This window comes from Mus caroli, unplaced genomic scaffold (genome assembly GCF_978045245.1).
Source record: "Mus caroli unplaced genomic scaffold, Mus_caroli_1 scaffold_7, whole genome shotgun sequence".
In the NCBI taxonomy this organism is placed as follows: Eukaryota; Metazoa; Chordata; class Mammalia; order Rodentia; family Muridae; genus Mus; species Mus caroli.
The window spans coordinates 131,702,944-131,718,390 of NW_028227262.1; the positions used below are offsets into that span (position 1 = coordinate 131,702,944).

At 40.5% G+C, this 15,447-nt stretch overlaps 1 protein-coding gene across 3 annotated transcripts in view; it reads right to left on the bottom strand.

The window, feature by feature from the left end:
• St7 (suppression of tumorigenicity 7) overlaps positions 1–15,447 on the bottom strand; it is a 240,051-nt gene that overhangs the window by 33,117 nt on the left and 191,487 nt on the right. For all 3 annotated transcript variants that reach the window (XM_085840808.1, XM_029478333.2, XM_021164295.3), the window contains 2 exons: positions 3,838–3,910; positions 2,289–2,391 (listed from right to left, as the gene is read on the bottom strand). In XM_085840808.1, coding sequence (XP_085696934.1) covers positions 2,289–2,391; positions 3,838–3,910 — 176 coding nt within the window. The remainder of the gene's footprint in view (positions 1–2,288; positions 2,392–3,837; positions 3,911–15,447) is intronic.

Sequence of the window (15,447 nt, forward strand, 5' to 3'; positions counted from 1 at the left end):
ATATGCAATTATTGTGTACCAATTATAGCAACATTTGGGGCATTTCCACTTTTAGAATAATTATAATTGGCAGGAGTGTCAACTTACTGTCAAATGCTTCCACAGCACTTTTGAGCTACTTTCCAGGAGCTTTCATTATTTTTCCGGAGCTTAATTAACCATTTCTGCCCATTATCACAGAATTAAATGATAACACAATCAAAATAACTAACCTAGAACTGGACAGATTTTCTACCTGGATTATAGGGCTCTTATTAGGGTAAATGGAAAAATTGAGACCTGTCTCCTAGGCTTGAGGGGCCCCTAATAAGCTAACATTAGTTACTTTAAGCATTTATAAATAGATGGTGTTCAAGTGTTATGGCAGTTTGCGTTAGAATGGCCTCCACAGCCTCATATATTTGAGTCTTAGTCAGCAGGGAGGGAACTGATTGATAGTATCACAAGGATTAGCAGGTGTAGCTTTCTTGGAGTGTGTGTGTGGCCTTGTTGGAGGAAGTGTGTCACTTATCACTGAGGTGGGTTTTGAGGTTTCAAAAGCCTATATCTACAGTGCTCTACACCCCCAGCCCATCCCCCACGCCACCCCTTGCCTGTGGCTCTCTCAACTACTACTCCTGTGTCTGCCTGTATGCCACTATCATGAGAATGTTGCTGGCTGTCCCTGTCATGATAATGGACTTATCCTCTGAAACTGTAAGTAAGCCTCGAATTAAATGTTCTAGTACTCTTCACAGTACTACAACAGTAACTAAGACGAGTGTTTTGTAAAAATTATTAAATATTTTACTTCATTTGATTCTTATCCCAAAAGTCAGGCAAGGCTTATATTTTGCTCTTCCTTTGGAAGATGAGTTCAGATGCACTGACCCCAGGGCTCTGTGTCTGGGAAATGAGAGCCAGAACTCGAACCCAAGTTTCCACTTCAGAATCCTGGGCTGTTACCCAATAGTTCCTACAAATGAGCACTATTTATGCTGATAGAATCATTCAGTAGTTTGAGAGAGTATCCAATAAATATTAATAGATGACTTCAGTTTACTATAATTGAGAACAACTTTTATGACTAGTTTTACATTTTAATCAGAGTTCAATCAACATTTTGGCTTAGCCTCAAAATATTCTATAAAGATTCGTGCTTATAGCATCTTACATATAACCCCTAAGCCTCTGTAAATATTTTGCTGATTAGCCACTAGCATTGGAGTGGTTAAATATATACTCATGCAGAAATGCCACTCTGGTCCACTCTTCAATTTCCCATTAAATAGAAACATAACCTAGACTTAAGTAAAACATCAGGAATGATATTAGATCACTTAGCTCTACCATTTTCAATATCAACAACGTAAATTAAAGTGTGTAACTCCATGCGCACTTCTCTGTCTCCCCCCGACCCCCTCCATCTTGTTGCTATAACACTGCAACAACGCGAGTAGGATTTCTTTGTCATTTGCATCAGGAGGTCTTCATCAGATTTTTTCCCCAATACTTCCTGCCATGTAACATCAGATGTGAGCTGCAGGATTAATTTCTTAGAGGCTAAATGTGCTTAATATCAACAGACTGAAATGGACCCACAGCTAAATACCTACCACAGAGCAGATACTTCAGGAAAACCCTAAATATACATGCAGCTCATGAATAAAACATTCCAGAAATATCTTTTGTCTTGCTTTAATTCTGTTAAAATCAACTTCAGAAGGAATATGTGGAAACTATGGGGCATTTACCAACTCCAGACCATGGAGTTTGAACAGCGAAGACCAATCCTTTCACTATGTGTACGTAGCCCATACAGTGGTGCTCACAATCAAAACATTGCATACTCTGGGGCTTCTACTGTTTTTCTCTAGCCAGTACTGATAACCTACATTTATCTGTAGAGACATGGATTGTCACATTAGCTGGTGTTTTTAATGAGTTTTGTGCATAAGGCTTATTTCCAGTATTTGCCTCAGACCAGACTAAAACTGATGCAAAATTCCTATCAAACTCTCAGGATCTCCACTTCAGCTAGTTATAAAGTTTCTGAACCTAGTTGCCCAAACAAAGTCTTGGAATTTATTACATTTACCCTGAAAACCAGACCCCTCCCTTAAGTTCCCTTGAGTGTAGGGTTTCCCCCCTCAAAAATGAGGCTATAAATGCCTGTAGACTGCATAGGTCCCAACTTTTGCTAGTTGCAATCCATTGTTTCATAACGGGGATCCTGGGGACAGGGCATTGTGGTTAACAAATGCTTTCTCTTCCATCATAATGAGCTCCTAGGGGAACCAGAGACTCACTTTTGGCACGTGCGGATTAAATTCCACAGCTCTGTGGATGGCTTCTACTGCATTCATCTCTGCTGTGCTCAGCCCCCTCCGAGATGCAGCCTCTGGAGAGAATCTGAAAAGCAGAAAGACAAACATCATGCAGTTGGGACCACTGCTTGGGCAGCTACCCAGGGAGCAAGTATACATGAAGGGCCCTTAAGAGCACAGTGAGCCACGGGCACAAGCTCTCCAAACTTCTCAACAGGGGACCTTTGAGTTACCCCTTCCACCAAAGTGAACAAAAACCCCAGCAGAAGCAGAAAGCGTGCTTACACTGAATGGAGGCAGGAATTCTATTCATCTGTCAACTCACTGTCTAAATAGCTAATCTAAATTTTCTGCAAGGTCCCTGCTTCGGTGGGAGCAGAGGGAGGACTGACAAGGGCAGACAGCGTAGGAAAAAGAGAATCCTAGGTTACAGAAGAACGCACTTGGTTCAAAACAGAACTGGGGAGAATTTGAAGGGAGGCTCCCAACCCAATGTCAGTGCTGCCATGGAGGCCAAGTGGCCGCAGCTTCAGCAGCAGGCTAGCCTGTGTGGGCTGTGCCAGAGGGGAGTGTGCATGCCCCAACTGTGGGCAAGACACCTGCCCAAGGGAATGAAAAAAAAGACCAGACCATGCAATCTCTTTCTCACCTCACACCCAGGGCTAACTCCAGAGCTGTGCTTGGCAGGCAGACACCACAGGGGAAGCTGTGGCAACCCTGGCCCTGCCCTCCCAAGCTGGAGTCGCTGTGTAGGGAGAAAAGATGTTGCAGTAGGTACTGGCGATCTACAGGATAAAAAAGAATGAAAGAAAATTACTCCAGTTTTGAAGTGCACACACACTTAACAGCAAACCTGCCTGATACTGCAGAGGCTGCTACCTGCTCTCTGCTTTTAGATGCTGCAAAGGGGGTGGATTGTCTCAGGGAAATGTCTTTATGAGCTCAAAAACAATGAATCGCCAGGTCGGTCATCCCTTGGATTCTTGTGAAATGTTTATGTGCCATAGTCACCTGCCTGAATAAAATTGGCAAATGTCCCATTGAGGTGCCATCTCAAAGTAAACAGACCAGGAGTGAGGCAAAGAATAGGAGAGGGCCATCCCCACTGCACTGAAGGACCCAGTAACAGACAGCAAAATGGAAGGGTACACACACACACACACACACACACACAGAGAGAGAGAGAGAGAGAGAGAGAGAGAGAGAGAGAGAGAAGGACAGAGTATTTTTGTGTAAATCCCAAGCAGTCTTTTTGGTTTTACTGTCTGACAAAAAGATAAAAAGTCAGCCCAGAGGAATGCAATGTAATGCCAATCCATCCATGTTAGGAACCCCCACAGCCTTACAATCCATAGGGACAGATACTTCCTCCTGCTATAGTGAAGTAAAAGATCAGCAGCTTTGGGGAAATGCATGCTTTAAAGCAGGGTCAAAAGGATCCCAGGAATCTTCTGGAGAAACCCTCAGAGGTGACAGCAAGTCTCTGCACATCTGGCCAGCACTGGGGGCACACAAGTGACTGCTCACTTACTTGTCAGAGACAGCTCTTGCTTTGAGCAGGGCCGCTGTGTAGCATATTGTCGCCGACTTTGGTAAGCTTATATCTGTCAGGGAAAGAAAGTAAGAACCCTTGTAAATCTGCAGTCAAAGGGACGATGCTCTAAAAATACAAGACTAAATCATATAAGTCCAAGACAGGATAAATTAAGAATATTTAAACTATTACATAAGAACCCTAGCTCTTTCTTATAGTGGCAAAAATGCTATCTGTTATTTTGTCAGTAATTCATGTTTAAAATTCACCTGGCCCAGTCTTCAGAAATCATCTTCTATTTTAAAATATGCATTTTTATACCTTGAATTTAAGTGGAGCATATATATATATATTTTAGTTGTTGCACAAACACCTGTGATATAGATGTAAATGAGACTTTTTGTCAGTTATAAAAATCACTCAGGAATTACATGAAATATTAATGCCAGTGAAAATTTATCTGAATTTGAAATAACCACAGAGCTAAATGAGGTATTCCTTAATAGGTTAATTTAAGACAAGGTTTCTTCATATTAAAATTCAGAAATTCAAACACAGTCCTTTTCACAAGCATGAAAATCAAGGTCATGGAGACCCAGGGTCTCTGATGAGTGTAAGCTGTAAGGGACAACTGAGCTATCATTTTGAAAAGTGTCCAAGTTTTCTCATTCGACTTCATGATCCTTTCATATTAAAGCTTAACCTGTCATCCAGAAAGACAATTTTATAAAGTTTCTAGAAAATTCCAGGTGGAAGGGTAGAACAGCTGTGAAATGCAGATAATCAGTTTACAAACAAACACTGGTATGGAACACAAAGAAAAGCCAAGGGGCTGAAGGGTGTGGTCTCTGTGGGTACATTATTTAAATTGGAATTCCATTCTTTTCAAAATAGGGCAATTGGTATTTCTTTAGCACTTGTTACCCAAAATTTCACTCTGACAGGGAAATGATATCTTTGTACAAAGTAGCATTTATTTGGAAGGGCATGTATGGAGGCGGTTGGCAGCCTGCAGCTGTCCATTTTCTCTCATTGAACCACGCAGGTTCTGGGAATCAAACTCCAGGAGCCTAGCTTGGCAACAAGTACCCTTACCCACTGAACCATGTTACCAGTCCCCAAAATATTTTCTTATTTCAAAATAAACTAGGGCTGGAGAGAAAGCTTGGTCACTAAAGAAATTACAACTATGCTTTCTCCCACATGACTGAAAATTCACCCTTAATATGTGGAATGCCCTACAAATCTCTTCATGGACTGCTTGCAACTTTTGAAGGGACAACCCTATAGGAAAGCTGTAAAGAAATCTCACAATTGGCCAGCGGCAGCAGCAGAAAGTCATTCCTGGAAAGAATGACAGCTGTTTTGGCTTCCTGCCATGATGATCACGGATTGAACCTCTGGAAGTGTAAGCCTGCCCCAATTAAGTGTATACCTTTGTATGGGCTGCTTTGGTCATGGTGTCTCTTCACAGCAATGGAATCCCTAACTAAGAGACTCTGAGAATGTGTGTACAAAATTTTAAAGGTTGACAACTTTGAGAGAGGAAGAATTCTGTAGTTCAAAATGTGTGAAGCAGGTTCATCAGCAAATATATTGGTGGAGCCAGACTCAGCCATTTCCATATTAACCAACCCTGAGCCTTCAGCCAGATGGCCCTGTCCGACAAGATGGTCCCCAGCTGTTCCCACCATCTAGCTCACCAAAATAAGGTTCTTCTATGTTGCAACCTTGTCTTTGGACTAATAGGCTTCTGTTGTAGGACAAGCAGACCTAACCTTTCTTAGATCTTTGCTAGGAACAATAACAACACAGAATTGAAAGAGACAGGGGACTTTGTAGACTAGATCTCAGAAACTATGTTCAAGCAAAACTTCTTCCCCATCACCCATATTACACTACGCATGCCATATAAATGATTGATTGTTTGTCCGTTTGTTTGTTTCAAGATAGAGTCTCATGTATCCCAGGCTGGCCTCAAAATCATTAAATAGCTGAGGATGACTTTGTAATCTTGATCTAGTATGCATTACTAATTTTAGGAGTATTTAACATGCCAAAAATATGAAGAGAAGGGAATATCTAAACAACTTCCGCAGGCTTGGCCATCACTGTGAGTGACGAGCTGGCTCTCACTGCTTTTCTCTTTCCATAGCTTGTTATGTAAAAGCCAAAATTTTAAAGGGGGATTCTGTAGTTCAAAACTGTGTGAAGCAGGTTCATCAGTGAATACGCTGGTGGAGTCAGACACAGGCAGGCAGGCAGGCAGGCAGGCAGGCAGGCAGGCAGGCAGGCAGGCTAGCAGACAGAGGCAACAGGCACTGTCAGTCTGCACACCTAGCAGAAGCATGGGACTCCACAGACGGAATGCTCCTTTTGCATCGTGTCTGCTGCAGGATATCATCTCATTAACATATTTTTGCTAATATTATCCAAATAATAGGCAGAAGCTGATATTTTGGGCTCATTTTTAAGAAACTGTAGGAGTAAATTTAATTTCTTATAGGCCTCTTGCATTCTATCCCTACCGCTCTGATTCCTGGCCCCTCTCAAAGCTCAGACTTCATAACTGCTGCCTATTGTGCTTTTTGAAATGATTTTTGCTAATTTTAGGAGTACAGAAAAATGTGAAAACAGCACAAAGATTTCTGAATTCCCTAAACTCATATTCCACATAACCATAGTCCAACAACAACAAAGCTGTAGCTGACATGGCTGACGTGATTTGAGAATGCACCTGTATTATCCAGATTCATGTAACACCACCACCCACCAAGATAAAGAACTGCTCCATGGCATAGAAAACCCAGTCACTGGCCCTTTATGCTTGTTCCCACCCTGTCCTTCCTGCACATGGTAGCTACAGGTCTATTTCCTGGACTTGGGCTTGCCCTGTGATTTCATGCTTTGTCACTGTGGAAAAGGATAAAATGACAAGATAAACAAATGAAATTTGTCACAGCAAATGTTAATATCAGAAGTTGTAAGCAGAGAGTAACAAGTTATCTGCTTGCTCATACTGCCAGGAACTTTCATTCTTTGGAAGTATCTAAAATGTAATTGTATATAGAATATTTAGTTTGTTTTGTAATGACAGATTAACTCTACAGTGGCTTTCCGCCCTTTAAAAGAGGAATTAGGCAATAATTACCATAAAGTCTTCTTAGGAATTAGAATTTGGGTTGGGGTATAATTCAGTGGTAGATCATACAGTTAGCATACACAAGGCCTTGGGCTCAATCTAAACACACACACGCACACGAACGCGCACACACACACACACACACACACACACACACGGGAGTGATGTGGTATTACTATGAAAGGAAAGGGTAAGTACAAAACCACACAATTCACCCTATTACTTCCTATAGGAAAAAAGCCTGCTAACTGTATTTCTCATTAGCCAACATGAACTGCTGGTATTTGCCTAATTTTTCTTCAACTTGTGTTTCCATAAGTCCTACTCTGAAAGGGGAAGTCATTTCCCCATGTGTGTTTATATGCAAAATCAAACTGTTATCAAAGTCTCTCATTAAAAGTCACAGTCTTGGATGTCATACAGAAGGAAGCCTGCAGTATTTCTGAAGTCTATCCATTTAGTAGCACAGAATTTTCATTTCTTTTCATGTCTGAGGACTCCTCACTGTGTGTATACACGAGACACTTACTCTCTTATTACTGGACATTTGGATCACTTTCCAGCTTTAGTCTACTCTAACGAAGGACCCTGGGACTGTGCTTCTTATGTACACTTTAAAAATATTCCTTTCGGGGCAGATGAGATGGCTAGGTGGGTAAGAGCACTGACTGCTCTTCCAAAAGTCCTGAGTTCAAATCCCAGCAACCACATGGTGGCTTACAACCACCTGTAATGGAATCTGACGCCCTCTTCTGGTGTATCTGAAGACAGCTACAGGGCATTTACTTATAATAATAAATAAATAAAATAAAAATCTTAAAAATATATTCCTTCCTCTTGGGAGTGTGACTGAAAATGGCTGAGATAAAGGGTGGATAATTAACTTCACTGAATGGTGCTACAACATCTTTGTTTCACCCTAGATGGGTCATACAGGCATATATCTAAGTAAAAAGCCATTCTCCACTATCTATAAGACATGTATAAGATATGTATATGACTGTGTAATTTATACCTCAATAATCACTTATATTTGTTAAAACCAACACTTGTGTTCTTATATGTCCTTTTCTGAAAGGGGAAGACATTTTCCCCATGTGTGTTCATATGTGAAGTTTGCCCTTTTCTTCCTTTTACAAGAGACATTATGCAACAATCACCATAAACTCCTCTTAAGAATTGGAATTTGGGTTGGGGTATAATTCAGTGATAGATAATACAGTTAGCACGCACCAGGACTTGGCTCAATCTAATCACACACACACACACACACACACACACACACACACGCACGCACGCACGCACGCACGCACGCACACACACACACACACACGCACACACACACACACACGCACACACACACACACACGCACACACAGGGGTGGTGTGATATTATAATTAAGACCTGAGACAAGGACACTTTTCTTACAGTATGACCTTCCTCACATTTTTATTGACCTTCAATCACTTGCCACAGTCTTCATTTCTCTATAAGAACCTAAAACCCACTTGCCTTCTATGACAAGACAGGATCAAATTATTTCCCAAGTCAGTCCTACAAACATTAAAGTAGTTAAAATGTCTCTTTTTTCCCAGTTTCCCATGGTAAAGTCTCTAATGTCTGAAATGACAGAACCTACAGAACGTTTCACCTAGTTGGGTTGCTGAGCAATGTATGGTTTAAAGTGAGACTTGGGATCGCAGCAAGCTTCACGGCACCCCAAACACGCCCAGGAGGAGCTCTAGGGACATGTGTTGTACCAGAGCCACCACCACTAGCATCCCCTGAGCACCAGCCAGGCCTACCACTGAGCACCCATTTGTTCCCATAATGGTGTGGTCAACCAAATTAATCCCCAGGAAGTCTTCAAATTGATTTCAGCTAAAATTTGATTTTCTTCCCTCTTCCACAAAGGCCATGAAAATGTTCTGAAAGTTTGAAAACATCCAGGCAGGATTTCACATGTGGCTCCACTCTATTCTCGATCTTACTAATTCTCTAGCATCAATTTTACTGCTTTCCCCATAGCCATCCAGCTTCTTAGTCATCTTTCTGATTCAAGCTGCCACCCATAGCTTTACCCCATCTGTGCATTTCGTAAGTACACCTTTATCTCCACACCACTACCTCCATCAACGTTACTGCAAACGGTTATTGAGAGCTTGCTAAGGAGAAAGCCTTGGTATTATTTCATCCTCAGAATAACACAGTTTTATTATTATTATTGTTATTATTATTATTATCATTATTATAAGTTATTTTTAAATGGAATGAAGAAATAATGCCAATATCACAGCTGGAATAAATATAAATAGTCTCACATGATCTATAACTGTACCAGCTTGTCTGTAATTTAAAAATATCGGCAGAGGGGTCTAGGATGCATGCCTATAATCTGTACTTTGGAAGCTGAGGTAGAAGGATTTTGAGTTTCAGGTCATCCTAGCTACACAGAAAAATCTTGTCAAAAAATATCAACAACAACAAAAATTGATAATGGTAGTACCAAGGAGGAAATCTGGGGATCATGCTTCTAGAGATCATAATTATTTGCAACTGGCTGCAGTGATTTTATATATATGTATATATATTATATATATTATATATACACACACATTGCTCCATGTTAACTATAATAACAACATTTAAAACATTAGCAAATGTTTTGTTTCAAGATATAATCAGGTCTATGGCACTCCTCCAATTTAGAAACATGAAAGAAACTGGCCACTTAAACTAATAAGATAAACATTTTAAGACTATTGTATATACTATAAATATTTTCACAGCCACTATCTCATTTGTGTTTATTTGCTAAAAAATTCTCCAGAGTACACATCCTGGAATTTCAGTCACCTCTATCTCTGCTAAATGCTCATAAAACACATAATTATGATTTCTAGAATTTTACTGGGATTTATTTCTTTGCTGTACTTCTCAGAAAATGACCAACAAGCAGTTGTGATTTCCTACTAACATTTAATGCAATACTTTCTTCTCCAAACAGTACTGATATGAAATAAAGGCAAAGACAGAGATAACATCCTAGTGCTTCTATGGTTATTCTGCCCAAGTATTTCTTTTTAAAATTTAAAATGAAATGTAGGTCCAGACAGGCAGAAAGGCACACATAACCACTGTGGGAAGGAGAGACAGAGGGCCTCAAGGTCAAGACAAGCCTGAACTAAACAGTTAAGACCCAATTAAGAGAGGGGGGGCAGAAAGGCAATATCCCCAAACTACCAGTTGTCATATCTGATTTTCTTTCCCCTCTCATATTATCTTATACTTTATTCACTGTTTTACATAGACCATAACTTTAAACATTAAGTACCCAGGCTTTTTCTTCCCTTAGAGCCTTACTATCCTAAATATCACCACACTGGTATATGTCTTACTTATAGGTACACAGTTACTTGACATCTGGTATTTTCATTCTTTTTCTTTCTTTTCCTGTGTGTGTGTGTGTGTGTGTGTAATATATGTGTACGTGATGTATATGCATGTACCATGGGCATCCACAAGAGCCAAAAGGAAGACATTGTGAATACTGTTTTATCTAACTCCTTTGAGATGGGATCTCTTACTAAATCTAGAGATTCCGTGGCCATCTAGTGCCATTGATCTTTCTGCTAGCCCTCCATATCACTGTCTGGCTTTTGACATAGGTGATGGGATCCAAATGCAAGGTCTTCTGTTCTGAGAGCAAGGGCTCTTACTCTCCGAGTCATGCCTGCAGATCTGCCATTCTGATGTTTTCATATGCTTTAATTGTTTGTTTTTCCTTTGCATTTCCATTGGAGGTAAGTATAATTTCATCAGTCACCCAAACTTTCTAAAATATTTTCCTGTACCCTACCCCAAATCCATCAACATCAGGTCAGTTATGTTCAATGAATTTCCATTTGTGAGTCTACATTTATCTTTCCTCTGAATTAAAGAAACAGCCTGTGACTTTGGCTTTTGACTACTGTTTCTTTTAAGTTCAAGGGACACTTCTGTGTCCAACGCTCCGCTCCTTTCTTTAACTTTGATTAAGCATCTCCATTTAAGACCTGACCTTCTGACTCGTTTGCAGTACCTAGAGTGGCAGCAGGGCACTGGTGTATCAGAGGGCTTGGTGAGCAAACAGAACTCCCATAGCTCCCTATGCATTCACAGCATGCAGTCCATTGTCACAAGTTCAGCCTTTGGGGTGTTTACCTGTTCTCTCCCTGACCCATGCTTATCCTTATTTTGTCATATGGCCTAGCAAAACCAGATAGGTGTTAATGGTCTGTGGCCAAGCAGCCTCCCTGTGTCTTAGGTACACTTTCTGAAGGCATATCTACAGTTGCAACTGTCTTTATAGGCAGTTTGCTATGGTTGGGAGAACAACAGAGAGCAAATGTCCAGTAGCTAATAATAGGAAGATCTGCTCACCTGGAAGACATTAGAGACTATCTATACTGGGGCTGTCACTTATCTAAACAAGAAACAAATCCCACTTCCCAGAGACTTCAATTGATGTTTGCAACGGCCTCCAATTGCCCCTGGGGATCAAATGGTGCTCAACTGTAGTATCAGAGAGTCACTTCTTGTTAAGAGGATTTCACTCTCATGTCCGAGAGCTTTGGAAAAAATGTTAATTTTCTATGTTAGTTTAGGTTTTATTGCTGTGAAGAGACACCATGACTATAGCAACTCTTATAAAGGAAAATATTTAATCGGGGCTGGTTTATAATTTCAGAGATTCAGTCCATTATCATCACGGCAGAAGATGGTGATGTGCAGGCACACATGACGCAGGAGCTCAGTTTTCTACATCTTGATCCACAGGCAGCAGAACTAGACTGTGTGCCACACAGGGTAGAGCTTGAGCATAAGAAACCTCATAACCCGTCCTACAGTGACAAACGAGGCCACACCTTTTAAGTGCCACACACTATGAGGCAAGTATTGAAATATATGAACCTATAGGGGTGATTCCTATTCGACTAACCTCAAGTCAAGCAAGGGCAGAGTGTGAGCCCATTTTTCTATTCTTTACACAATGAGGGCAGATGGAAGTTTCCTTTGAGATTGACTTTTGAACAAAATCCCAGCCTGACTCAAAGCTGTTCAGTTCTGTTTCTTGTGTATTTCACTGCATGTATCTTCTGCCATTTGCTATGCCCCTTGTCTATCCCTCTACAATATGAAAAATTAGAAATTCTCATACAAGGCATACTGGCCATGCCTCCCTACCCTGGCAGCTTCCATGTGTTACCATATGCTCTAAAATTTCAATACAAGTACATTCACTGTCCATATCAGTTCAGATACCACCTCCTCCAAGAATGATCTCCTCACTTCCCCTTGCTAGATGAAGTAGTACAGCCGTCTTCAGTTAAAACCTACTATCATAGTCCTTATCTCTTCCAGTGTTTCTTCCCATATTTACTTCAATTGGTGTTCTATAGAAAGTAAGTGCTGTGTATCTTAAGCTCTTTGTAACCACAACACAAAAGCAATGTCTGAAATATGCTTGGTAGTCAGTATCTGCTAAGTAAAATCTAAATTAACATATCCATATCTCAAATTTCTTGATATTAGCATCATTTGATAACAATATCTACATCTAATTTATCTCCTGAAAGACAAAAGTAATCAGTGTTAATGGGCGTTTTAAGAGAAAACCATGAGTGAGTTATTTCTCAAGATGTGTTTCTTGCAACTATCTTTGCCTCTAGTATTCCAACAGGAAGTATAGCAACTTGCTAGTGTTCTCATCAAGATGCCTGATTGAAATAACGGTGGAAAGTAAATGGGTATAGTGGAAAAAAAGAGCGAAAACGGAGACAAGGATGAAGCAAAGATGAGCCTTCCTTCTGAAACAAGGAAGACTAGCCGCACCTCTTCTGGCTACTCCTAGACTCTTTCCTGGAACACTGGTAAAAGAAGGTCATTTTAGGGGGAATGACTTGAATTTTCCAAAGTTATAAAGGGCTCATAAGAACAAAAATTCAATGCAATAATCTTGAAGAAGAATTCATGGAACTAAACTCCAGATAAGATAAAACAATTTAAGAGGCCAATCTCTTTGATCTCATTTTCTTTTGTTCATCTACCAACGATAATGATCACGATGTGGTTTAATAGAACATTACTGTTCTTATGCATGAGACAGATCAAGCAGAGGTCAAGTCTCATATCTATGGTTCTAAAAAGCTTTGAAGGGTAGAATCTTGCAGATAAATAACCCCCAAGCTACCTCACAAATGATACTAGCCCATAATGACATTTCCATTTCTGATTCATTCACTAACAACAGATGTTCCAAATGACTACTCCATTATAGAGGGGCCCAAGAAAAACAGGACACAGAGCTTGTTCTCAAAGACATTATTTCTCTACACAGCTTGTGGTATGTCTAAAATAAATGCACCAAGTACTGATTCACCTTCATGAAATATATCATTTATGGTGCATGCGCACGCACGCGCGCACACACACACACACACACACACACACACACACACACACACACACACACACGTATAACATCTTTCTATTCTAGAGTAGAAACAAAGTTACACAAAATAGGTCACATTAAGCCCTGAATCAAGATATACCTAAAATATTTTTATGATATGTTTTAATACATCCTTGATAAAATAATTTGAAACAGTTATCTTAATCACACTCTGCAATCTAGTACCAACTCCAGGTTGAACATCTATGCTCCAAAGTCCGAAACTGTTAAGCTCAATTCAAAAAGCTTTGGATTGTAGAAATTTTCGGATTAGGAACACTCAATTACTCAAAACTTATAAACTCTGAAATAGAAGCCTCCAAATATAAAACACGTCTGGCTCCAAGCAATGTAGACTTGGTATCTTGTGTCTCTCTTCTTGTTTGGGCAACGAACTGGCATCAGCTCTATCAGACACACTTGAAATTCATGTTCATCCAGCAAAGGCAGTACTCACAGATTCTCCTGCAACTATGAACCAAACAAGCAGAAATAAGAAAACGAAAGAACAAAGACAGCTGCCTGTCTCACGTTCACAACCATTGGTGGAGTGTGAAATGCCATGAGTGCCCTTTGCATGATGCTCTTACCCTTCTGAATACACTCAGGAAATGTCCCACACTTTCCCCTAGTCATCATATGAGGGAAACAACAGCAATGTCGAAACCTACCCTTAAGCTCTGTTGTTGCTAGTTCCATGCAGTGTGAGGTCTTTTTGCCCCACCTCCAAGAAAGCTAATCCAAGGTCCCCTTTCAACCAAAGAGGAAAATTCACTGAAGAAATAAAAAGGATTGATATACAAAAAAACTCAAAAAAATGTGCCATCTGGGATTTCAATGATTCAATCGGGAAATTCTACATGGCCTTAGTAATTTTGGGCAGGGGGAAGAGCAAGGAACATGCGTTCAGCTACACCCAGAAAAATTCATCTTATGCTGCAAAGCCAAACACCAGATGTGATTTGCAACTTTTGGACTAGATTACCCCAGAAGTTCTGTCAAAGGGCCCTTCTGTGGCTGGTGCTTTGGAGCCAAACACGGCAGTTTCAGTGATGGTAATGGCTGGCTGGGGAGGAATGTTACCTTGGTAAATTATGATAACTGGGCAATAAGGATTACCAAAGCCAACATAAATTTAAGGGGTTTGTGAGTGTGCCAACTATGTGCATTACAGATGTATGTACTTATGAACAGTCTTCTCCATCATCAGAGACAGAAGTTCCTCATGCATGCAGCCCTTGTTGAAATGACATCCATTATCAGAACTCATGCTTACTACATACATACCCCACCATCTGACAGTCTATCATTCGTGATCTCAAAGGCCTAGACTTCTTGGCGGCTGACCTCTGGTGTCCGAATCAGGAGGGCACCTGGTCCAAAGTTCAGCAAAGCTTCACAGTGATTCATGCTTATGAGCCGGAAGCCACAGCTCATGATATCAGTGGTAATGATTATTTTCTTGTCTAAAGAGCTGACTGCTTCATTGGCCCATCTTTTACACTAAAATTCGCTTTAATCACTTGCCTAACATACTTGATTATTTCCATAGCAGCTAGTCCAGGAAACAGAGCTGGACTAGGTTTCGAGTCACTAAAAGGACTGACAACCCTTCAAAACTTCATTTGCTAAAGCAGCCTATTGTGGTGAATGTTTTGGAAATTGTGTATGCCTAAAACTTGTGTTACTGCTTGGCTGAAATGCACCATTTGAAGGTCAGAATAAGCTGATTATGAGAATATGGGTCTTACTCATTGGTTCCTCTGACTCCTCAAATATCTTCTGTTCCCGGTTTCTTCAAAGGCAAACAGAAAACAAACTAAGGATAAACACAGGGTGTCCAGTGTCCATTTCACTGAAACTAGTGTGAGTTGGTTACAAAGGCTTGGACAATGAACAGCCTGACTATGAAAGGACCAGTATAAAGCTTGTTAGCTGAAGTCTCAACACAGAAAGATTTCTTCATAGCTT